At 40.7% G+C, this 24,310-nt stretch overlaps 1 protein-coding gene and 1 long non-coding RNA gene across 11 annotated transcripts; both read left to right on the top strand.

The window, feature by feature from the left end:
- Positions 1-844: 844 nt before the first annotated feature.
- LOC131660631 (uncharacterized) lies at positions 845-6,270 on the top strand. Of its 10 annotated transcripts, none has more exons than XR_009301003.1 (8): positions 845-1,019; positions 2,242-3,260; positions 3,347-3,467; positions 3,585-3,688; positions 3,882-3,963; positions 4,080-4,155; positions 4,279-4,346; positions 5,757-6,270. It is a non-coding gene; the product is annotated as an uncharacterized LOC131660631 (long non-coding RNA). The 10 variants fall into 10 exon arrangements; XR_009301002.1 differs by adding an exon at positions 1,443-1,612 and having other exon boundaries at positions 2,242-2,331; positions 2,981-3,688; XR_009300998.1 differs by having other exon boundaries at positions 2,242-2,331; positions 2,981-3,688.
- A 7,707-nt stretch (positions 6,271-13,977) lies between these two features.
- Positions 13,978-14,925, top strand: LOC131657707 (uncharacterized). The gene has a single exon (XM_058927073.1). The coding sequence runs from the start codon at positions 13,978-13,980 to the stop codon at positions 14,923-14,925; it is 948 nt and encodes a 315-aa protein (XP_058783056.1).
- The last annotated feature ends 9,385 nt before the right edge of the window (positions 14,926-24,310 follow it).

Raw genomic sequence — 24,310 nt, 5'->3', positions numbered from 1 at the left:
ATAGTTAAATACGATTTTGAATCTATCTTATTTCATTTATTTATCTTTTTTTTTTTCAAAATTTGATATCCAACTTTATATTAGTTAATCTAAGAATCAATCTCACTGTATATTTACAAAACTCCATTTAAAATCAAACCAAAGTTATAATAGAATCTACTATATATTATAACAATTAAATTGCATTTTTTGACTATTTTCTTAAAATTTATTTACACTTTTAAAAGGATGAACAGTAATCAGTACCAATAATAATTCACCATCTACCCCCATTATGGTTAATTTGTATCATGATCTTTTCTGTTTTATAGTTAATTATGATATCAATTTTGAGAGTATAGTTATGCTTAATGTACACCTGATTAGATATAGGATTTTTTTCATAATACAACTGAAATTGAAAATAAGGATTATAAATTGTCAATGACAAACCCTAAGGCACTACAAGAAAATTGACCTATTGTGACACACAGATTTAGTGACGCTTAATTTTTGTCACTACATGTTACTTTTACCTACAGTCATATTACTTTTACCTACGGATATATCTTATTTTATTAATTTTTTAAATAATTTTATACATTACTTTTACCTACACCCATATTACCTTTACCTACGGCTATATTTTACTTTATTAAATTTTTAAATAATTTTATATTATAAATAAATAATATTTTTTTATAAATTATAAAATTATTATTTTCATTAAAAAAACGTAAAACGTAAGTTTTTTTTTCATTGTCAAAACTCAACTTTACTAATTACTAATTAAAAAATTAAAAATTAATTTTAATTATAAAATATATGTTTTTATACTAATTAGGACAAACAGGGTAGTGTTGTCATTTTCATTTCAATTTCAGCTTGCAACTTGCTTGTGGAAGCGATGTAAATCTGAAATCGTAGAATCCACCGTCAACTCTCTGTTCAATCGCCGCCCCCGTAAACTCTGTTCAACCGCCGCCACCATCAACTCTCTGTTCAATCGCCGCCACACAACTCGACTCTTTCTTTCTAAGGTTTTCTCTCGCCCTCTCAAATTGCACCGGATCGTAATTGTTGAATTGTGTTATCGTAATTGAAATCATTGAAAACCATAACTATATGTATTCACGATTGTTTTCAATTTCTTGTGTAGTTAATTTATGTATCCTGAAATCAATTTACGATTTCGATGGTTTTTATTTTCTTCATCATTGACATTGTAGTGGTTGTTGTTGTTTGATGATTTGTGAAAGATGAGAAAAATGATTAGAAATTTTTATTAGATTAAACCATAGTGAGAGTATTCTAAAAGTCATGTCTTATTATTCAGCTATGTCATTTGGATTCAATTCCTACATCTCTGCTTAATTTTCTTAGGCTTCTGTATTTTACTTTTGTGGGTATTGGTATAATCATAATTTGGTTAAGCTTGAAAAGGAGTATGGGATTAAATGCAGAAATGCTGTGGAGCTTGGACCTTTTGGACCTTTGGCTGTTACTCTCATGAAAATGCCTCGTTTGAGTTTTTGTCGTGTTGATGAATTAGCTTTTGCAGTTAATAAGCATGATCTTGGGAATTACAGGCCTTTAATAACTCTCTATAAGGATTGGGGTCAAAGTAACTTTGGTAAAAAAACTTGCTACTATTAATGTTTATTCTTATTACATGATTAGGAACACATTGTTTAGTGCTGATAGTTAATCAAGTTTTCCCTTATCTTGCAATGGTTTAGATAAAGAATGCACATGTTTTTGAATTAGCGTTGAAGTTTGCAAAATTTATTGTGGGATGGTAGTATATTAGAGATTAATCTCACTGTACTTATGTCGTATTTGGATAAATGACTTAATTAAGTGCTTATCATACAAGTGCTTATGCGGAAATTATTTCTATAACAACAGATAGACTAAAGTAAACTGTATTTTCACATAAGATATAAGTAGTATTCAATGCTATCTTGGAGAGCTTATGGAAATAAGTTAAAAACAATTTATGAACATGTCAATAAGCTCTCTCAAAATAGTCCCTTTATAATAATATGTTAAAGACTGTTTAAAGATTAAATCCCGCTGGCTCTGTTTTTTGTCGTTGTTATGTCTGGTTTATTAGCTTAGTTATCATTATGAATATTGTTATTTCAAAGTATTTGTGTTGATCTTATTTGTAGGGATTTCAGTGAAATAGATGAAACTTTGTTGCAATACTCATTTTATGCTTTGTATTCAAGTGATTTCATTGTTCCTCCTAATTGCCAGGTTTTGTACCATACACCAAAGGCTTCGTTTTCTGATTGGGATGATGAACATGGCAGCCACATATTCACTACTCAGGATCTTCCTTTCTTTGTATGCTCTATGGTTCTGTGCTATCATTTATAATTTTTAAATAGTAAATACAGTTATTTTGAATAGAATTGCCATGTATTTAGTTCTATCTTATTTTGTGACTTTGCAAACTTATATCAATTGGAGGGATGATACAATTTTCCACCTAGATCACTTGACATATTAGCCTGATGTCTAGCTTAGAAATGATGTTTCGATCGTTTAGATGTTTATTTATCTCGAGTTATGTATGTGTCTCTTTCTCTCATTTGATACAATTTATAGTTCTTTTTTTTTTGTTTATGTGACATCTGCTGCCCCATCTTTTTCTGTCATATTTCATTTTACGTCTCTTGTAACTGAGATACTATATTAATTTTTTATTGACTTGAATGTTTCTATCTTAAACTGGTGAATTCCAATGAGTGGCACTTAGATACTTCAGTTGCAGCTGGTGGGAGGTCAAAAGTATTGCAACTTGTGGTGTATATTACTCCAGCTCTCCTTAATTAATTTACTTGTTAACATCTAAAAGCTTAGATTCAATTTATATATTTTTGCTATGGCTTTATGACATATAAGTGACTCAGTATTGAACTTCAGCTCTCTTAAATTTATTTACTCGTTGGCATCTAAAAGCTTAGATTTAATTTATCTATTTTTGCACCAGCTTTATGACATAAAGTTATGCATTATTGGCAACTGGTGTGATCTCTATGTAAGTACAGTATATAAGTGTTGAATACGGATCAGGAGAGATCAATTTAAGTACTGTAACAAAGGTCAAGAAAGGAAAGGGAACTTCTGGTGTATCTGCTACCAACGGTCTAGATCTTCATCGTGCCGTGAGGACTGGTTTACCTGAATCATTATCCTGTCAACACGTGTTGTCATCGAGAAGTCAAGCCATAGTGGTTCCTTCTCCCGAATGTCAAAGTCCAGTTGAATTGGTACAGTCTTAGTAGAGCATTGTTTCATATTAATAATCATCTAATTAGAATTTGCACGATAAAATTTCCCCTTCTCTGATTTACAGTGATAGGAAAGAAGCACTTTTAGGTGGTACATATCTAAGTTCTATCTTTTTGAGTCTTCTGCATCACCAATATATTATTCATTGAGTCGAAATGCCGACTTAATTTTTTAGGTTGCTGAAGGTAGAAGGTGCATTATCTTATCAGCTGAAGGAGTTCTTCTCTTGGACTTTTAGAAATCATACTTTCTATTTTCAATGTTTTGCTAATTCTAAGTTAACATGTTATTTAACTACACAGATGCAGTTCAGAATACACTTAAACTTAACATGAAAATCCAAGTAGGGGAGCTAGACGGAGTCAAGACAGTGATCACAGTCAACTTCAGCCTTCACCTTTGCGAGGTATATTGTTGGAATAAATGCGGTCCTTTAATACAATTCTAGTTTAGTGCATCAAGTTTTAACCAATTTATTGCAGAAAACCCAATCCGGTGCTCTCGGTAATCCTCGTTTCTTTCTTCCCTGATCCATTTTCCCCTATTTGATGATTTTTTTATTTAGATTTTATATTTATTTTTTTGTTATTGGGTTGCAGTTTCGGTAATTGGTTTAATTAAATGGCTACGCTGTTTCTGCACGAGATGGGTTATTATCTCACAACTTAAACTGTTCATGAGGTTTGCATTCTTTTTTACAATCTTGATTTTTCCGTTTTTGTGTTTAATTTGATGTTAATATCAATGATGCTAGCTAGTTGTATATGTATATTAGTAAATGTTGTGATCTTTTGCAGATGTCAGTGGACTTGAATCGTGGAGAGACTCTTCCGATTCATATAAATATGACATTCCCTTCTTTACCTTGTGATGGTTAGTACTAAATTTTTTTTATCTGCTTGATGTTGCTTTCAAGTTTGTTTTTCGTTTTGGGTTTGTCGTTATGTATAATGATGAAGATTATGAATGATATTCTTTGTTATTGTCTGTGGGTAGTTTTGAGTGTGGATGCTATTGATATGTCGGGCAAGCATGAGGTGGATCTTGATACTAACATATGGAAAGTAAGTTTGTTAGTAGTCTATTATAGATAGATATCCTTTCATGTGTTTTTGTTTTCTTAAACTATGTATTTTGCTTCATTTTATATCATTTCTTTAAGATGTTGATGTCTATTCTAAGGTTACTTGATGCATTGTATCCTATCATGTTAGAAAGACATAGACCTCTTCTTTCTCGTATTCCTTACTTTCGCGAAATTTGGAAATTGCCGAGTGTGCATTGAGCGATAGTTTTACCCTCAGCTTAGTAGTAGTATGTGTTTGAAATAAATTCCTCCAAAACTCGATTCTTGTCCAAACCACAAGTAATGATTTGAGAGGATTTGAAATTTCCCATGTCAGGGTTGTTGGGGCGTAGATACCGATATCGATATTCTAATATATAATAGAACAATTTTATTGAGGGATGGTTGTACACTTATCCTTGGCATCTACTCTGTTTTTTATATCAACAAATATGTATTCCTCTGTTTTCAGATATTGCATTTACTATAATTCACACTCTAAACCAAGTATATACTTATCTTTCTTGTGGAATTGTGGGTGGGTTATTCATTGGTATACACTACTTGCTTAGCTCTTAAGTCATGATGAACATGGAGGAGATCTAGTTCTCTCCAGGTTTTCTTTTGCAGTATTCTTGTTTTACTTGAGGTATAAGTGAGTTCAAGAAATGTAAGCTTAATAATCAGTGGTAGTTGTTCTCAGTGATCTCAGCTGTTGATCAATATTTGACAAAAGTCACAATGTAAACTATCAAATTTCTTCTATTTAACAGCTTGAGTGAGCTAATTACTGTGACAGTAAGAAATTCCAAAGGTAAGGAATTTGGCTATGTAGGTTCACTGTTATTTTTTGTTAGAATAGGCAGTAAGAAATTCCAAAGGTAAGGAATTTGGCTATGTAGGTTCACTGTTATTTTTTGTTAGAATAGGCAAGTAGGCCAAGTCAGAAAGGAGAGTATAGTAGCATGGTAATAGTGATGTGGGTCATGAAAGGTGAAAGGTGTCAAACCAGCCCACTTGTAATTCGTCGTGCCATCATATTCAATCCTAAACGCTTACTTTTCGCACAATGTTCCCTTTTCCCTTGTATGCTTCATTGTTGAGGCTAGTATTTTAATGATTCCAGTGAAATTTTGATTGCTTGATGGAGCATGTCCTAAAATGTGATTATGGTATCAAAATTTCACAAAAAGGTTTAATATGTTTTCCATCACTAGTTGGTCAAATTTGATCTTGCACTATAAAATTGTTATTTGTTTTCAGTGCTTTCATTTAGAATATGTTCACAGTTTGGTATTTTACTATAGAAGTACACTGTTTTGTATTTTAGGGACTGAATTGTATTTTAGGGAAGTTTCAATGTTAATATGTATGCTGGAGTATGAAAAGTTACTTGTGTTGCATGTAGGAAGAGTTAAAGAAGCACATGGTAGAGGAGGCGGGTAGCTCACATAATTCTCAAGCCATCAAAGATTCTACAAGCTGAAAGAATGATACTTATTCAAAGGTTAAAGGGCCCGAAAAGAGAGGACAGGTGCGTTGTCCTGGCAAGCTTCTCTGACATGCCAGTTTTAGCTCCACTGCTGATAATAGAGTTGCAACATTAGAGAATTTGCTTGGAAATCTAATTTCTATTCTTCAAGTGCGGTTTTCTGAAGATCGACAAGTTAACGAGGTCTTACGAGTTATAACCGAAGAGGTTTGATTTTGTGTCACCTATTGACCATAATCTGGTGAAGTTCATCTCAAGATACTCTTCACCTCCCTTTGCTATACAGATGTTTACATGAAAGTGAAGATACAAGAATATTAAAATAAAAACATATGTGATTTCTTTTGTAAGATTTTAAGTATATTGAATGAAACTTTCTATGTTGAAATATTTGAATTTAATGTAAAATGGGATAATTTTTTCATTTTAATGATTTAACTTTGTCATGGTTCTTAATATATTTTAAAATATTTATAATCAGTCATTCAATTTTAATATTAGTAATATTTTTCAATGTAAAATTATAAATTTATTATATTTTCATATAATAAAATTTTTGTTTATTGAAGTTTTAGTGGTAGCAAAAAGAAAATTTTTATTTAAAAAAAATTAAAATTTATATAAGTTTTAGTGACACCTAAAAAGTCATAGGTATAAATTTTACTAATTATAATACTAGGATAACCTATAGTGACATTCAATAGCTGTAGGTAAAATTTTGTCTGTAGCTAAAAGTTACAGTGACATCCAATTTAGCGTCATACCACACCCCCTTAAAGTTGACGCCGAAGGAGGGAGTCACTAAAAGTTTTGCAGACATTTAGCTACAGATTATTGACTTTTAGTGACAACTTTTGAGTGTCACGGAAAGTCAATTTTGTTGTAGTGAGGGTTGGTCTAATAGTAAAGACTTAGGTTTTAAAAATATGCTCCTCTCAAGGTTAGGATATGTGCTCATAAAAAATTGTTAATGACAACTATTTCTCAACAAAATGAAGAATTTAATTGGTCAAAATACTACTATTATTTGGACATTGATCTTGCTGAATTAAATACTACGATTAAGGGTGTTCAAAAATATGGATAACTGAATTGTATATTTGAACTAAATTGCCTTACACCATAAAAAAACTGAACCACTAAAATAGTTATTGAACTGAACTATTTAATTTAAACAATTCAAATTCAATTTAAAATCAATTCAGAACCTGTTTCTTTTTTATAAACCGGTTTAATTATATAAATTAATTTTTCATAAAAAAGTAAAATATTAATTGAGAGTGAAAAAAAAAATTTAAATATAAAATAAAAAAAAAATTAAAAAACATTTGAAAATAAAAAATAATTTTTTTCTAAAAACAAAAATAAAACATCGTTTGCGTATATAATACTACATATAGAAAATTAAAATTTGTACTCTATCTTGTATTTTTAATTATATTTATATTGTACTTTATGGATTATTTACAAGAGACTTGATTAATACTTTATATAGTATAACTTTTAAACTACACGATGGAATCAAGTGAGCATAGTGTTTTATGTATGATACTGAAAATATAGTTAAAATTGATATATAGTTGTTTTTCGTGACTTTGTGTTGGGAGAGATAACCATGTATTGGTTTAAATTGAATAATCATATTTAATTTTGCAGCAGCTAGTTTGCATTTACCATGACATTATAATATGTATCTTCATTTATAAGAAATATAAATAACCTCTGAATAATAAACAATATATAAACCACATGCATACTTATCGATAATTGTTGCGGCTGAAATTGAAATTATCAAATATTGGCTCTGTACTTTTCTATAGTAGTATTATTTATGCAAAAATTAAAAAATTAATTAATTTTTATTTTGAAATATAAAAGAAATAAAAAACAATCTGGAAAAAGTTTAATTTTTTGAAAATAAATAAAAAAAATTCGAAAATAAATTTTTGTTTCTAAAAATAAAATAAAAAAATTTTGAAAAAAAATATTCTGAAAATATAATTTTTTATGAAATTAAAAAAAATTATTTTTAAAAGAGTTCAAAATATAAAATTGATTTCAAAGTGCAAACTGATTATAAATTAGTTTATAAATATAAACTGGTTCTAAATTAGTTTTAAATTGAATTGAAATCATTTTAACAGTTAACTGAATTTTTAATAAAGAGGTTATTACAAAGTGATTCGAACCATAAATATGATTTGATTCAGTGCAATTCTTGAACCATGAACACCCCTAATTAAAATAGATAAATTTTGAGTTTTCTACTAATCTTTGTTGTGAATATCGTGCTTGTGATATTTGTTATGAGTCACTCACTGCAGCCATATCAGTGATCACATTTTTGTATGCATCAACCATCTGATTCCAATGGAACTATAATCTAAAGTTTGGTTGAGCAGTGAGTAAAGAATGGTTAAGAATTGTCTTACCTAAGATTTCAAATTGGGTTTTAACCATGACCAACCATCATTATTCACAATCACAATAAAGAAAATATTGGCGGACTTTGATTAAGTCATAAAATATGCAATTGTCTCTTAATTGTGTCATTTGTATATTTTTCTATAAAAAATGCTTGGATAACAAACTAAACATGGATTTTACATCCAGTGCATTTTTTACCCATATAAAAATTTATACTAGAAACTTGATTCTCAACCTTAGCAGTTTTGTTAATAGCTTAACTACTTTTTTAATTAGTTTGGTTAGTTAGTGTTACATAGTTTGTTAGTCTGTTACAATCCAAGTGTATATATACAACACTTGATCCTTCCCTTTGTAATGATTTTATCTTTCATGATTCATTAATTCAATAAGTTCAATGGGCCTTTCATCCCGTGTTCTTGTTCCTTATCTAACACGCCAATATTTTGATGTGTAATATGGTATCGGTTAGCAAGAACCTTCTAAATCTCTCTTTCATTTTCTTCATTTATGTTTTCGCTTTCTTCAATTAGGATTCTTCTAAAACCCTCTTCTTTCATCCTTTTCATCATCATGTCCAAAAATAGCGACTATGATTTTGTCGACAATGTATATTCCACTACCATCATTTTCAGAGATCCAACCATAAACCCTAGAAGGCTCTTCTACCTATTCCAGGTGAAAACCCTGGTTCCATTCTCATTGCTCCATTACTTGATGATCATAATTATCAAAATTTGGGCACATCTATGCATCGTGCTCTCAGATCAAAGAACAAACTCTCTTTCATTAATGGAAACTAGCAAAACTCGATTCTTCTAATCTCAATTTTAAGCTATCGGATTAAGTCAGTAACACGGTTCTTTCTTGGATCAAAAGAACATTATCTCCTGATATTACTTAAAGCACAATTTTCTTTGATCCACTTTCGAACTCTGGGATGATCTTCAACAAGGATTCGCCAAAGGTAATCACTTTTACTTCTCTAACCTTTTTTGCGACCTCCATTCAATCAAGCAAGGTGACAGGTCGCTCTCATAATATTTTTATTGACATAAAGATTCTTTAGGGGTGAACTTGAAGATCTTCGTCCCACTTCATCTTACTTTTGCCTTACCACTTGCACTTGCGATCTAGCTAAAGTTGTTTGCCACTACAAACACGTGGAGTATGTTTCTATCTTCCTTAAAAGTCTGAATGATAACTATCATAACATACGCACCCAAATATTGATTTTGGACCCCATTTCGAGCATTGGTCATGTTTACTCCATTATTGTTCAACAATAAGTCTTTGTGCCTCTGCCATATGCCACAAATTCAACTATCCTTTTTTCCAATAACTCCAATTCCACTAGACTCGGCAGAGGAATGGGTCACTCCAAAATTCCCATGTTATGCACTAATTGCAACAAAACGAACCACATTGTGAATACCTGTTATTTCAAACATTGGTACCTCCTGGATATCGTACCAGAAACCTTAAGCCTTGCTCTTCTTCAAATTCCTAAACAACCAACAGTTTAGATAAACAATGAGTTTCCTTCAAAGAAGACTAAGATTACTTAATTATTCTTCTTCATCAATCAAAGAAATACTCTTAGACCACAAATATAGATAAGAATCTCTCAGCTGACACTTCTCATGTAATATCAGGTATCTTCAACACATCTACTGATTTACAACAACTCTTTATGTGGATCCTTGATTCAAGGTCTATAAGTGTATGATCAAAATTGGATGTCGTGGTAAGGGAAATGTTAGGAAATCAGTAGATCTACACTTCATTCCTATTCGGTAAGGTATCTTCAACACTTCTTTCCTTTTTTATTTTCCTACAAATGCAAATACTTCCCATGCTTCACCACAACACCCTAGACCTACACCTTTTCCACATAATTCTCCTACGTACAAAACTATTCAACTTGTTTCCCCTTAATAGTCTCTCACTCATACTAATTCCCCACCTCTTATAAAATCCATAAGACTTAAAACCACCCCTACTTACCTTAATAATTTTGTTTCCAGTGCATCTCATTCTCGTATCCTATTTGACATTTCTAAGTATATTTTCTATCATAACACGTATCCAGTATTTCATTTTTTTATAACTTCAATTACTATCACTTGCGATCCAACTACTTAAAAATAATCTATCACACTACCTTGTGGAATTAAGGCAATTTACATTGAAATTTAAGCCCTTACAAACAACAAAACTTGGATTTTCAAGACACTTCCACCAAGTAAAAAGGCTATTGGCTCCAAATGGGTTTAGAAAACAAAATTTCACGATGATGTAACCATTGAAAGACATAAATCAAGTTTAGTGGCCAAGGGGTTCACCCAAATTGAAGGTATTGATTTCTGTGACACTTTTTTTCCTATTGCCAAACTCACAGGTGTAAGATTAGTCCTTTCCATTACTTCTTCTTTGAATCTTTATCTTCACCAACATAATGTTCACAATGATTTTCTTCATGGTTACTTGGATGAAGAGGTTTACATGTTCTTACACAAAGGTATCACCCCTTTCTCACCCAAATTAAGTGTGTAAACTTTTAAAATCTCTTTATGGACTTAAACAGTCTAGTAGGCAATGGTTTGCAAAATTATCAATTATGTTGTTGTCTAACAATTTCAAACCATGTTCTGCATGCCATTCACTATTTATCCATAAATATCACATTTCATGTATTCCTTTACTCATTTATGTTGATGATCTTGTTATTGCGGGCAAGAATTTACAAATCATCCAAAACATTAAAATAACACTAAAGCATCACTTCCACAGCAAGTGTCTTGGAACGCTAAAATACTTCCTAGTGATGGAAGTAGCAAGGTCAAGCACATGCATCAAAATTTTCCAGATAAAATATGTGTTGGACATTTCTCCATGTTAGTCTACTAAGACCCAAACCTGTCGACACCTCAGTATCAAGAGACACTCATTTAAGGCTCAATGAAGGAATTCCTCTACCATATCCAACACCTTATAGAAGACTAGTTGGCCAACTCATATACCTCCTAAATACCCGACTAGATATTTCTTTTGTAGTCGAACAGCTCAGTCAACATATGAGCAGCCCCACCAATATTCATCATACAACTGTAATTCAAATCAAGAGAAAACTGTTGGAGTTTGACTCGAGTTAGACACCTTTAAGATTCAATTAAAGGTCATAATGAATTTTTGTGATTTGAATCAGGAGATGTTTTGATTCGAGTCATACGACTAGGGGGAAATCTTTTGAAACACTTTTAAGCTTTATTTGAATCAGGAAATGTTGTAATTCGAGTCAGTCATCTAAGGGAAAAAACCTTTGAAAAAATTTTGAGCATGATTCGGATCAGGAAATGCTTTGATTCAAATCAAGGACCAAAAATTTGAAGAAAAAAATTGAAAATTTAATTTTAAATGCTTGAAAAAAAAGAACCTATTATGCTTAAATGAATAAAATGATCAGATGTGAGATATGCTCCGATGGTCTATGTTATGCATACAATCAAACAGTCATGGATCAAACACATAACATATCGAGCACACACATAATTAAGGTACACTACGATAAGAGAAAAGGATATTGGAGCGATCATACCAACTTGACAATCAGGGATTTAACTTAATGCACGTAAAATGATTAGTAAACAAAAACAAACATAATAATTCCAAGATATCAGATGGACTTCCACAATAGATGTTCATAATATCTTTGATAATCATCGAACTAGAGAGAAGATGATTAGCTACTTCATTTTCTTGATTAGATGTCTTGACAATCTAGGATAACTGATTCAACACTTTGACAGTAGTGTGGCTCCTTCTAGACTCGGTGCCTTGAACTACTTAGATGCTTGTTGAACAATCAATGAAAATGCTGAATTTTACAAAACTATCTTCATCTTCTTTCACAATGACCTTGGAAGAATAGGTCAACAAAGAGATGATTCTTCCTTCTTTCACATCCCTTCCACAAGATCCATGCACATATAACATATGAAGGAAATTGTTATATTTTTTAATAATTATCATACAAACTTATAGGTTATGGTGCAATGTTCCAGTTACTTGCACACAACTCAAAATTTTGTTAGTTTAATCCTGGATCGATTTAATTTTAATGAACCTTCATCCTGGAATTAAGAATTATTGCTAAACTAGCATTAGATTACTTTGGTTTATTTTAAGTCATTAAAATAAGGATGTGAATCAAGTACCCAAATGATAATGAAACATATCTGCTTCGATAAAATATTTCACAAAAATGCTTTTAGGATCAAGATCTAAATGCTTGTCTTTGGAAGTTATTAGACCTGGTCAAAAGACCAGACTGACTGAGGCCTTTAAGTTATAATGTAGCTATAATAAGGTCTATAAGGGGTATTTAATAGACTGTACTCCTTAAAACACTCGAATATAAAATGATATCTTTTTACAAAATCGGAGTTGAGGCGCGGAAGCAATAGATAATGATCATAAGCAAAGGATAATGAGTGAAAGCAAAACGTGATAAATGGATTCAATATCATAGGTTTCCTCATTGTCATAGAAATAAGAGATCAAACAAAATCATTAACTCAAATATACTTGAAATTGCTTTAAAAAGCATTTTAAATCCATGAACTTAGAATCGATACAATCTTGATTTAAGAGACGGAAATTCATCAAAAATAAATACATCATAGTCACAAACCTACAATAAAAATTTAAAACTCTAAGCAAAATCTAATTCTAGATGACATTTTAGTGATGAATTATGATTATCATACATAATATAATGCAAAAATTTTAAAGAGATAAGGATAAAAAAATGTACACAGTATATATAGTGGTTAATCAATTCTTCATCGGTATGCCTACTCTACTCTAATACTCTAATATGATGTTAATTATCGAAAATGGTAACATTCCACTAGGATAAAATTTAATGGTACAAGTATTTTTAGTTCAATGAATTATTATCAAATCGGTCACTAACACCCCAACAAACACGGATCTAAAACAATCATTCTTCCTGTTGATGAAGATTACTCAACTAACATTCAAGGTCTCCAATAATATTGATCCACCAAACTTGATAGACCTGATGGCTTTCTCTAAGATTCAATTATGCAGCATCCTTTACTCAGATCTGACGAAGACTTCGATGAACAATTATTCTATCACTGAATGAAAATAACTCTTGTTCTGGCCTGGGCCGAGCAGGCCCAGCTCCTCTCACTAGCCGAGCAGGCCCAATTCATTGGGCCCATTTACTGGATAACCGTCAAGGAGTTATCCACGCGCGAAGACCACGCGTCACGCAGCGGGGGATTCGGTCAACCACCTCCGAACCCTACACTATGATCATCCGGAACGTGAGTCTCCTGCTGACTCAGCCCTAGCATGGGACGTTCTGGCAGTTCCCTAGCACGTGGGCCTCCAGTTGGATTTGGCCCAATTAGGGAACCTTGGCCCAGCGCTGGGGGCTATAAATACCCTCTTTCACTAGAGGGTCAGGTATTCTATTCTTCACTCTCAACCCTCATTCTCTGATAGCTACTAACTTAAGCATCGGAGAACCTTGCAGGTACCCCCCCCATCTTGCTCTCCAAGCCAGATTCTGCTGCCTTGACGATTCTTCTGATCAGGTACGATCAGTGGCGCCGTCTGTGGGAACCTTGCTCCCCCTTCTTTAACAAAGATCAAAGCATAACCTTTCACGATCGTCATGGCTAACAACAACATCCCAAGCTCCGACCCCTTCCTCCTGGAACATCTAATCGAAGATTCCACCCGCGAGGTGACGAATCGCCGCCGGCAAGAAGAACCTCAACATGCCCTTGCCGGACAGGGAAGGTCGAGACATGAGACTTCGCAACCTAGGAGGCAGCGGGTCCAGAACGTCCAGCAGCTGCAGGGCCTCCAACAGGTTCAGAATGTCGAACAAAACCCTTCCGAGGGACACGTTCAGAACGGGGAAGACCAGCAGGCCCGAACCCACAATGGGCCTGAGCGCCCCCAGAATGAGAATGAGACCGACGCCAGAGATGGGCACGCTGCTTCCTCATTCACCCACACCTCCGACAGGCAGAGGACCCGTCATGTAGAAGAGGAGGAACCGCTCAACATCCCCGAGGACGCTGACCCCGTCACTGTCCTCCTGCTCAAAGAACTGCAAAAGACGAACAGCCTCCTCCGACTTCAGGACGACCGTATCCACGAGCTGGAAAGGAAGCGACGGTACCGCTCCCCTCCACGAAGACATTACCGGTTGCGCTCCTATTCCTCCTCGCGCTCACCTCCGAGGAGGCACCGCCGGCGTTCCCCATCTTCTTCACGCTCGCCACCTAGAAGACACCGCCGTCGGAGATCATATTCCCGCTCTCCACCGAGAAAGAGCAGGAAGAACCAGAGACCAGAGGCCACTGAAGCAAGAAGCCTCTCCCCCGAGCAGGGTCATCAGGGCCCCTCCAAGGCTGTGCTGAAACCCCGCGAGCGTCCCTCTCCTCGGGATAATCGCGCCGGTCCCAACAATGACCAGGAAAGACCCCGGCGAGGCAGACATTCAACTTCACCAAGACCGAGCGACGAAGAGGACTTCCGCAGCCCTTTGTCCGAGAACATCCGAAGAGCCCGCCTTCCTCGAGGGATGGAAAAACCCCCGGCGTTGGACTAGTATGATGGAACCACTGACCCCGACGACCATATTCGGAGCATCGAAGCGGTCATGGACTACCACGTCGTCAAAGGCTCTATCAAGTGCCGCATCTTCCCGACCACCCTCAGGAAGGGAGCAATGACTTGGTACAGAAACCTCCGCCCCAACTCCATCCATTCCTGGACCGACCTCAAGGAACTCTTCCTGAGCCATTTCACAGCCTCCCGACGACAACCAAAATCAGAAGCCAATCTCGAGGCCGTGATACAAGGGCCCAACGAACCTCTTCGGGATTACCTCGACAGGTTCAACAAGGAGGCCGTCCAAGTACAAACAGAAGACTACATGAAGAGATACCTCTTAGAACGGGGACTTCTCCCCGGCAGTGACTTTAAGAAGGCCATTAAGATTGAAAAGGTCCACTCCATGAACGCCCTCCTTCGCAAAGCTCAAGCATTCATCGCGTTCGAGGAAGGAGAGGCTGCTGCCATCAAAGCCTCGCGAGGCAGTGACGCCGCTCGCAGTTCAAACTACGAGCACCCAGGTTCGAAGAGAGGGCATGAAAAAAGGAAAGACGACAGATCTCTCGACATCAAAGAGCGCCGAGGACCATCTGGTCGCTTCAATGACTACACCCCTCTGAACATCTCGCGGGAGAGGATCCTGGCCGAATGCCAGAACACCGACTTCAAGAAATCAAACATCATGCCCCCAAAGTCGAACCCCGCAAGGCCGGGAACCGACAAATCAAAGTATTGCAAATACCATAGAAGTCACGGCCATCTGACCGAAGAATGCATCCATCTCAAAGATGCAATTGAAACACTGATCAAGGAGGACCGCCTTTCAAAATACACACAAAAAGGGGAACCTTCCCGAAGGGACGACCACAGAAACTCTGACGAAGGGAATTCGCCGGATAACAGGCCCCTACAAGTAGCACTGTCCGTCACTCGCCCAGAGGATTTCGTGCCATCAGCCGGAATCCTCACCGCACTCAGCAAATGGGAAAATTTCCCATTCACCATGGTCGTCTCCAACGGCGGGGATCCAGGCTCCCTCACCATCAGTTCAGTCAAGAGAAAGTTCGATGAGTTGCTCAGCGCCAACGCGGACCTCGGCCCCACACTGCGGAAGTTCCGGGGAAAGTCAGAACCAATCACTTTCTACCTAGAGGAACTGCCCGGCGGAGCTCCATACGCCACAATCCCCCTGCTCGTCCGAGCTAGAATGGCGAACTTCGACGTCCGACGGGTCTTGGTCGACGAAGGCAGCTCGGTCGACATCATGTACTCCCACCTCTTCCAGACACTCCAGCTGGACGACTCACATCTCACTCCCTATGTGGGTTCGGACCTCCAAGGTTTCAACGGAGCTACCACCAAACCATGGGGTTACGTCGAGCTGATTGTCACCTTCGGAGAAGGGGAAGCCTCCAGGCAAGTCAAAACCAGATTCTTGGTGATCGACTGCAAAACCCTGTACAATTGCATTATCGGGCGCCCCACTCTAGCCGAGCTAACCGCCGTGCCCTCCACTGTTCACCTAAAGATGAAGTTTTACACGAGGACAGGACGAGTGGCCACCATCAACGCCGATATCGAAGCTGCCAGGAGAATCTTTGACGCCTCCGTCAAAGGACTAGAACTGATCGCCCCTCCGACCAACTCCAACAAAAAGCCAAGAGCCGAAGACAAACATCCTCGAGAAGACCAGCATCAGACAACCAACGTCAGCTCAGTCGACCTTGATGCACGGTTTACACAGGAAGAACTGAAGATCGGGGAAGAAGCGCAATCAAAGGCAACTCATCCCGTCCGACCTATCCCCGACGGAGATTTCGAGCTGGTCCCCCTGGGCGACAACCCCGATAAAGCAGTAAAGATCGGCAAGGGCATCCCAGATCTACCAAGGAAGCAGCTCATGGCCTGCCTTCGAGCCAATGCAGACTTGTTCGCCTGGAGCGCCGCAGAAATGCCCGGACTCGACCCCGAGGTCGCCTGCCACCACCTCTCCATCAATCCAGCCGCGAAGGCCGTAGTTCAACGTAGGCGTCGGCAGTCTCCCGAGAAAGCGGAGGCTGCCGAGAAAGCTGTAAAAGACCTCCTAGAGGCAAATTTTATTTCCGAGGCCAAATATTCTACTTGGCTCTCAAACGTTGTACTTGTTAAGAAATCTAATGGAAAATGGAGAATGTGTGTTGATTATACCGATCTTAACCGGGCATGTCCAAAGGACGCCTATCCTTTACCTAACATTGATAGACTGGTCGACAACTCGGCCGGCTATAAACTATTGTCTTTTATGGATGCTTATTCAGGTTACAACCAAATCCCCATGGCGAGGAGCGACAAGCAGTGCACATCATTTATGACGGAGTCGGGCAACTATTACTACAACGTAATGCCCTTCGGCCTCAAAAACGCTGGGTCCACGTATCAACGGATGATGAACAAAGTTTTCCGAGGAGAGATCGGCGACACCCTCGAGGTATATATGGACGACATGATCGTCAAATCTCGAGAGGACGCCGACCACACCTCACATCTCGAGCGGGTGTTCGAGCGGGCCAGATCCTGCAAGATGCGCTTCAACCCGAAGAAGTGTACTTTCGGCGTCCGCGCAGGCAAATTCCTCGGTTTCTACTTGACCGAACGAGGAATAGAAGCCAACCCGGACAAATGCCGAGCATTCTCCGAACTACCCACTCCTAACAATAAAAAATCCATCCAAGTCTTGAACGGGATGCTCACCGCACTATCGCGTTTCGTCGCGAAATCCGCCCAACACGCACTCCCTTTCTTTAAACTACTACGAAAAGAAGTGACCTTTGAATGGTCCGAGGAATGCGAGCGAGCACTTTCACACTTCAAACAAGTGCTCTTCAAACTGGCCGTCCTTTCTCGACCCGATAACAACGAGCCTCTATACCTGTACTTAGCCGTTTCAAACGAGGCAGTCAGCGCGGCTCTGATCCGAGAAAACGAAAGCGGGCAAAAGCCCGTATATTTCACCAGCAAAGCCCTGCAAGGCCCCGAGGTGCGATACCAACAGATCGAGAAAGTCGCCATGGCCCTAGTAATAGCGGCCAGAAGGCTGCGGTACTATTTCCTCGCCCACACCATCTTCGTCCGAACAGATCAACCCATCAAGCAGCTCCTCAGCCGACCAGATATGGCCGGCAGGATGCTGAGGTGGTCCCTCGAGCTACCGGAGTTCGACATACAGTACGAAAACAGGAAGGCATTAAAAGCTCAGGCTTTGGCAGACTTCGTGGCAGAGATGACCTCGATGGCCGACTCCCCGGACCCGACCAAGAACAAATGGACCATTTACGTAGATGGCGCCTCAAGCAATTCAGGAAGCGGGGCAGGAATTATCCTAGAAAACGACGAAGGACTCATCATCGAAGTATCTTTAGTCCTATCTTTCAACACGTCGAACAACCAGGCCGAATACGAAGCCCTCCTTGCAGGTCTGAGACTTGCCGAAGATGTGGGCGCACGCGAGGTCAAGATCTACACAGACTCCCAACTCGTCGCATCCCACATCAGCGGCGATTACCAAGCCAAAAACGACGTACTCGCCGAGTACCTCATGCTCGTCAAGGATAAGATGAAAAAATTCATCAAAGCAGAAGTCGAGCATATCCCCCGAGAACACAACTCGCGCGCCGATGTGTTATCCAAACTTGCGAGCACAAGAAAGAAAGGAGGAAACAAGTCGGTCATCCAAGAAATCCTACCCAGGCCAAGCATAGGCGAAAACGCGCGGGCTCCACAAATATTCGCTATCGGGGACGACCACTGCTGGATGACCCCAATATATAACTTCCTCACGAAAGACGAACTCCCCGCTGAGGCAAAGGAAGCCTCAGCGATTAAAAGACGAGCCTGTTCGTATACTATCCTCGAACACAAACTGTACCGACGAGGCTTCTCCATCCCTCTCCTCAAATGCGTCGACGCTTCACAAGCACTTGAGGTACTACAAGAGCTTCACGAAGGAATCAATGGCCAACACCTCGGCGGACGATCACTGGCGAGGAAAGCCCTCAGAGCCGGCTACTATTGACCGACCATGCAGCAAGATGCCAAAGAATACGTCCAGAAATGCGATAAATGTCAGCGACACGCCGACATGCACCTGGCGCCCCCGAACGAGCTCAAATCTCTCTCCTCGCCTTGGCCTTTCTCCACATGGGGAATGGACCTTCTCGGACCTTTCCCGGTCGGGTCTGACCAAAATAAATACCTAGTGGTCGCTGTGGATTACTTCACGAAATGGATAGAAGCCGAAGCGCTCGCCAAAATCACGTCCCAAAACGTGCTCCGCTTTTATAAGCGGAACATACTCGCTCGGTTTGGGGTGCCACAGGCGATCATTACCGATAACGGCACCCAGTTCACGGACAAAAAATTCCAGGAGTTCGTAACCAAACTCGGGACGAAACAACACTTCACTTCGGTCGAACACCCTCAAACGAACGGACAAGCTGAAGCCGCCAACTGGGTCATTCTCCGTGGACTGAAGAGAAGGTTGGGCGAGGCAAAAAAGGCTTGGGTCGAAGAGTTACACAGCGTCCTCTGGGCGTACAGGACGACCCCACACTCGACCACAGGCGAAACACCGTTCAGGTTAACCTACGGCACCGAAGCCGTGATCCCCGTGGAGATTCGAGAACCATCTCGTCGAACTGAGTCACCTCTCGAAGAGGAACTCAATGACGAAGCTATGAGAGAAGAGCTCGACATGGTCGAGGAAATCCGGACAGGATCCTCCCTCCGAGAAGCGAAACTGAAACAACAAATAGCCTTACGCCATAGCACTAAAGTTATCAAACGCGGGTTCGAAATTGGGGACTTGGTCCTCCGCAGAAACATGAAAGATTCGCGCGAGGGCAAACTAGCCCCAAACTGGGAAGGTCCGTATCGAGTATACGATAAAACCGAAAACGGGGCATATTACCTCGAAAACCTTCTCGGCGAAAAACTTGCTCGACCTTGGAACGCTGAAAAACTCAGACGCTACTACAGTTAGAAACAACCTAACGCTACCCGGCCGCTCGTAACGAACACGAGGAAAGCTGGGCAAGGACTCGCGCCATGGTACAAGCGCGTATGCTCCACGACAGCTTCAGTCGGATAGCCCTACCAGGAGGCAAAGCCGACTACGCGGCGGGCCTTACACACAGACCCTCCGCGGAAGTACCTGCACGGCAGAACCCCAGCTCGCGATGGGATCGTTCACGCCGCGAGCACCTGGCCCCGACCGCGGCCTCGAGCTCGCTTATAGCGCACACCTGCTCTGCGCACCCAGACCGTTCCCCACACGCCCGGGCCATAAACCTCGGCCGAGCACAAACATAAATATTCGATTAACAGATAAGCATAAATATTGGAACAAAACGCAGAACAATATTAAAAACCGACCAAACTGGCCGGGGATATCCAAATATTACAAAAACTATCCGGGCATCGCCCAACTAACTACATTGGCACGCAGGCCACAAAACATTGGCACGCAGGCCACAAAACATTGGCATGCAGGCACTATCAAGAAATTGTCTAGACATCACAATCCTCCTCCTCGGCACCGTCGTCCTCACCCCGGGGCTCCTGCTCATCTTCCCAGTCCTCGAACTCCGGATTTGACTCAATCCGACCGTCCACAACCTTGTTGTACGGACCGATGCCCTTGGTCACCAAGCGCGGATTGAGGACTTTCAGCTGATCCACTGCGGCTTTGAATCCAACCCCCAGGGTAGCGACACAGTCAACCTCCAGCTCCCTCACCTTGCCCAGAAGCTGGGAGCGGGTCACCAAAGCTTTCTCGTCCTCATCCTCCTCGGCAGCAGGGAGATGAGACCTCTCTAGCTCGGCAGTTCGCTCACGGAGCCTTTCCCCCTCGGCCTCCAAATCCCTGACTTTGTTCCGCTCTTTGCAGAGGTCTTCGACGATGCCGCTCTGAACCTCGTACTTATCCTTGTACTGTTCGAACTCGTGCTCCAGCTCATCATACTTGGTCTGCAGAGCATCATAGTCCTTCTGGGGGCAGACCCTTTGGGCATTGAGGGCCAAGGCCAGGGCGGCCACCCTCATCATTCCTTCAAGATCCTCGGACAAGTCCTTATCTCGGGCCGCCCGATCACGCCTGACTATATGCCTCACCTCCTCGCGCTCCAGCAACACATTCCTCTTGGAGAAGATCCCCCTGTGCAGAGTACATGCGGGCAGCACAATGTCCTCCTCGGACGGGTTGTCATTGATAAGGGGGCGGAGTTCGGGAGTCCCCTCGTTCTTTTGTTTTTTCCCGGCCGGAGAACTCCCCGAAGTCGTCCCAACCGACGAAGGGGAGCCACCGTCAGGCGCACCCGCAGCAGCCGCCTTGGCCTCCTCTACCCGAGATCGCTTCACGGTCAGCTTGATGGGCCCCTTGTTCTTTGCCCTCATCTTCACAATCTTGTCATGCAGGTCGGCCATTTTTCCTGCAAAATAAAGAGTTAGAACCGAAAGGATATTATTCGAACAGGAAATAGTCATCTCACCTAACAAAATTATCGCATCCCCGTAACTCCCACACTCGAGGATGGCTTTTGTGTTGATATGCCGAGGCTCCAGCATAGGACCTCCATCTTCCTCGACTAAGGGATCCCCGTTGGGATAGGTACACACCGCCGGTCTAAACCCGTCCACGAAAGAAGCGAGCCGCTGATACCCCCCCGTATCGCGCTCATTGAGATCCTCATCCCGGAAGATGTAATAGTCAGTCCCATGCTCGAAATGGTCGGGTTGCCACTCTAACGGGAACCGAGCAGCTGGGCCCACTCTCCTCACCCCATCCTCAATATACTCGCGCTCCTCGAACAAATGATTCTCGGCATCAGGAGTGAGCGGCTTAATTATAAAATACCGACTCTTGAAATGCTTGATAGAGTCCTGGTAAATGGCGAACAGCTTCTTCGGCTGCTTAAAGGACACCCAACTCCACTTGCCGTCCGGATCGCGCAACCTCTGCAAATGAAACACTCTGAAGAAAAGAGGCAGAGTCGCTTCGACCTCCAAGTACCCGCATACGACCTCAAAGGCCCTTAAGAACGCTAAAGCGTTGGGATGAAGCTGAGACGGGCACAGGCGCAACCAACTGAAGACACTCCGTTGCAAATGAGTGAAGGGGAGACGGAGACCAGCCTCCTTAAAGACGAACTCATACATAGCGAAACGGGGACCGGGGAATTGCGAGCAGATCCTCTGGTGAGATTTGGGCACAAAGGCACCCCAAGAAGGTTCCTCGTCTTGGTCAAGGTCCTCGATGACGTTAAAGGCTTCCTTGGGACGACTCGTGAAGCGCGATGCAATCGTCCTCGGAGCAACGGCCACCCATTCCTCAAGTTTCCTCGGGGAAGTCTCGACGACGGGAACACCCTCGTCCTGCGAGCAACCAACAGCTTCATCCCCGTCTGATATGTCGAAGACGACATCGTCTTTGTTCTCGTCGGCCATTTACCTGAAAAGCAGAGGAATCAGTGAATTCGACTGGTCAAATCCACCCTTCCACCGCAAGTCAAGTGAAAGGGCGAGGAAAAGAGACGAGGAGAGAATTCCACCCCCCTCGGACAACGACGAGCCGAATTAGAAGCACCCGCGAAGTAAAGCCGCCACGTACGGCGATGGACGGCAGGTGCATCTAGCTCCCCGGCAAACTCACACCCTAACTGAGGCATGCCGTCTCCTTCGCTCGTCTCACGCAAATTGTTCACTATTAAATCTAAAGCATGGACGTCTAATTCAACTATTCCTGTCTCGCTCACTCAAATCTTACTCGGCAAACACATGAAAGAAATAACGATCTCCTACGACTACTCGGCAAACTCATGAAGCTTGCTCGACGCACTCATCAATCCTGCCCGCCGCACTCGAAGCTAAAACATAAAACTTAAATAAAAGCAAGGAGGAGACGAGGAACTTACTTGAAGTAGCAGAAGAAAGAAGTGCGAGACGAAGAGGAGAGCTGTGAGCGAGTCTTGTAGGTTTGCAAAATGTTAAGTGACAAATGAATGGTCTTCTCGCTCTTTATATAGGGAAAGGAGGCCAAAGGGTGTCATGATAGCCTAGGCAGCCTAGGAGACGCCATCATTGATTACACCCCCAAGGCAGCTCCATCCACGAAAGGGTGCCACGTCACGAAACAACTTTGGAAACCCAAACGGCGCAGTCTGCATTTATACCCAAAAACGGCGCTGCAATGATGACACTCTCCAAAACTGCCACCTGTCAGCCACACTCTGACAAGCAGCAACCAAGCATGCCAAGAGGAAACCAAGGGACAGCCATCTCCTCGACGGGTCTTCGAGGACACCATCCGACCACCCTTGGCTCTTATCCCCAGCAGCAACCTTTTCCCTCGCAGACGTAGTCGTACGACGAGATCCCAATTGACGACCAACATTCGTGCTCTTGCCCGGCCAGCCTCTTGGCTAAAGTCATCACTCTCATAAGACTAATGACTTGGGGGGCTCCTGTTCTGGCCTGGGCCGAGCAGGCCCAGCTCCTCTCACTAGCCGAGCAGGCCCAATTCATTGGGCCCATTTACTGGATAACCGTCAAGGAGTTATCCACGCGCGAAGACCACGCGTCACGCAGCGGGGGATTCGGTCAACCACCTCCGAACCCTACGCTATGATCATCCGGAACGTGAGTCTCCTGCTGACTCAGCCCTAGCATGGGACGTTCTGGCAGTTCCCTAGCACGTGGGCCTCCAGTTGGATTTGGCCCAATTAGGGAACCTTGGCCCAGCGCTGGGGGCTATAAATACCCTCTTTCACTAGAGGGTCAGGTATTCTATTCTTCACTCTCAACCCTCATTCTCTGATAGCTACTAACTTAAGCATCAGAGAACCTTGCAGGTACCCCCCCCCCCCCCATCTTGCTCTCCAAGCCAGATTCTGCTGCCTTGACGATTCTTCTGATCAGGTACGATCAACTCTCAACTTTATTTTGCGTCAACCTTTACTCAAATCTACCAAATTTTCTTGGGAGTGTGAAGAAAAAACTTCTCTTACATGATAAGCACAAGCAAGCAACCACGAACAAGAAACAATTCTTTATCCTGATACAACATTTTTAATCAATAATTTTAATAAAGTTATTTTTTGCATAAGATATATGCCAAATCATATGCTCTATATTTCAGCTTCTTAAATATATTCAAACAGAAATTATTTTATATTCAAGTAACTTCTAATCAAAATCAATTTTACTTAATTAATTTTAGAGAAAAGCTATGTTGACACCCACTTTTAACATATATACCGTATTTTCTACTCTTTAATATACATTTTGTATTTTTTTAATAATTACATTATGTTGGAATTGGTATACACTGTATTTTCTACTCTTTAATA

This window comes from Vicia villosa, linkage group LG3 (genome assembly GCF_029867415.1).
Source record: "Vicia villosa cultivar HV-30 ecotype Madison, WI linkage group LG3, Vvil1.0, whole genome shotgun sequence".
NCBI lineage: Eukaryota > Viridiplantae > Streptophyta > Magnoliopsida > Fabales > Fabaceae > Vicia > Vicia villosa.
Note: the sequence above shows the minus strand (reverse complement) of the source record. Positions and strands in the feature narration are given on the sequence as shown.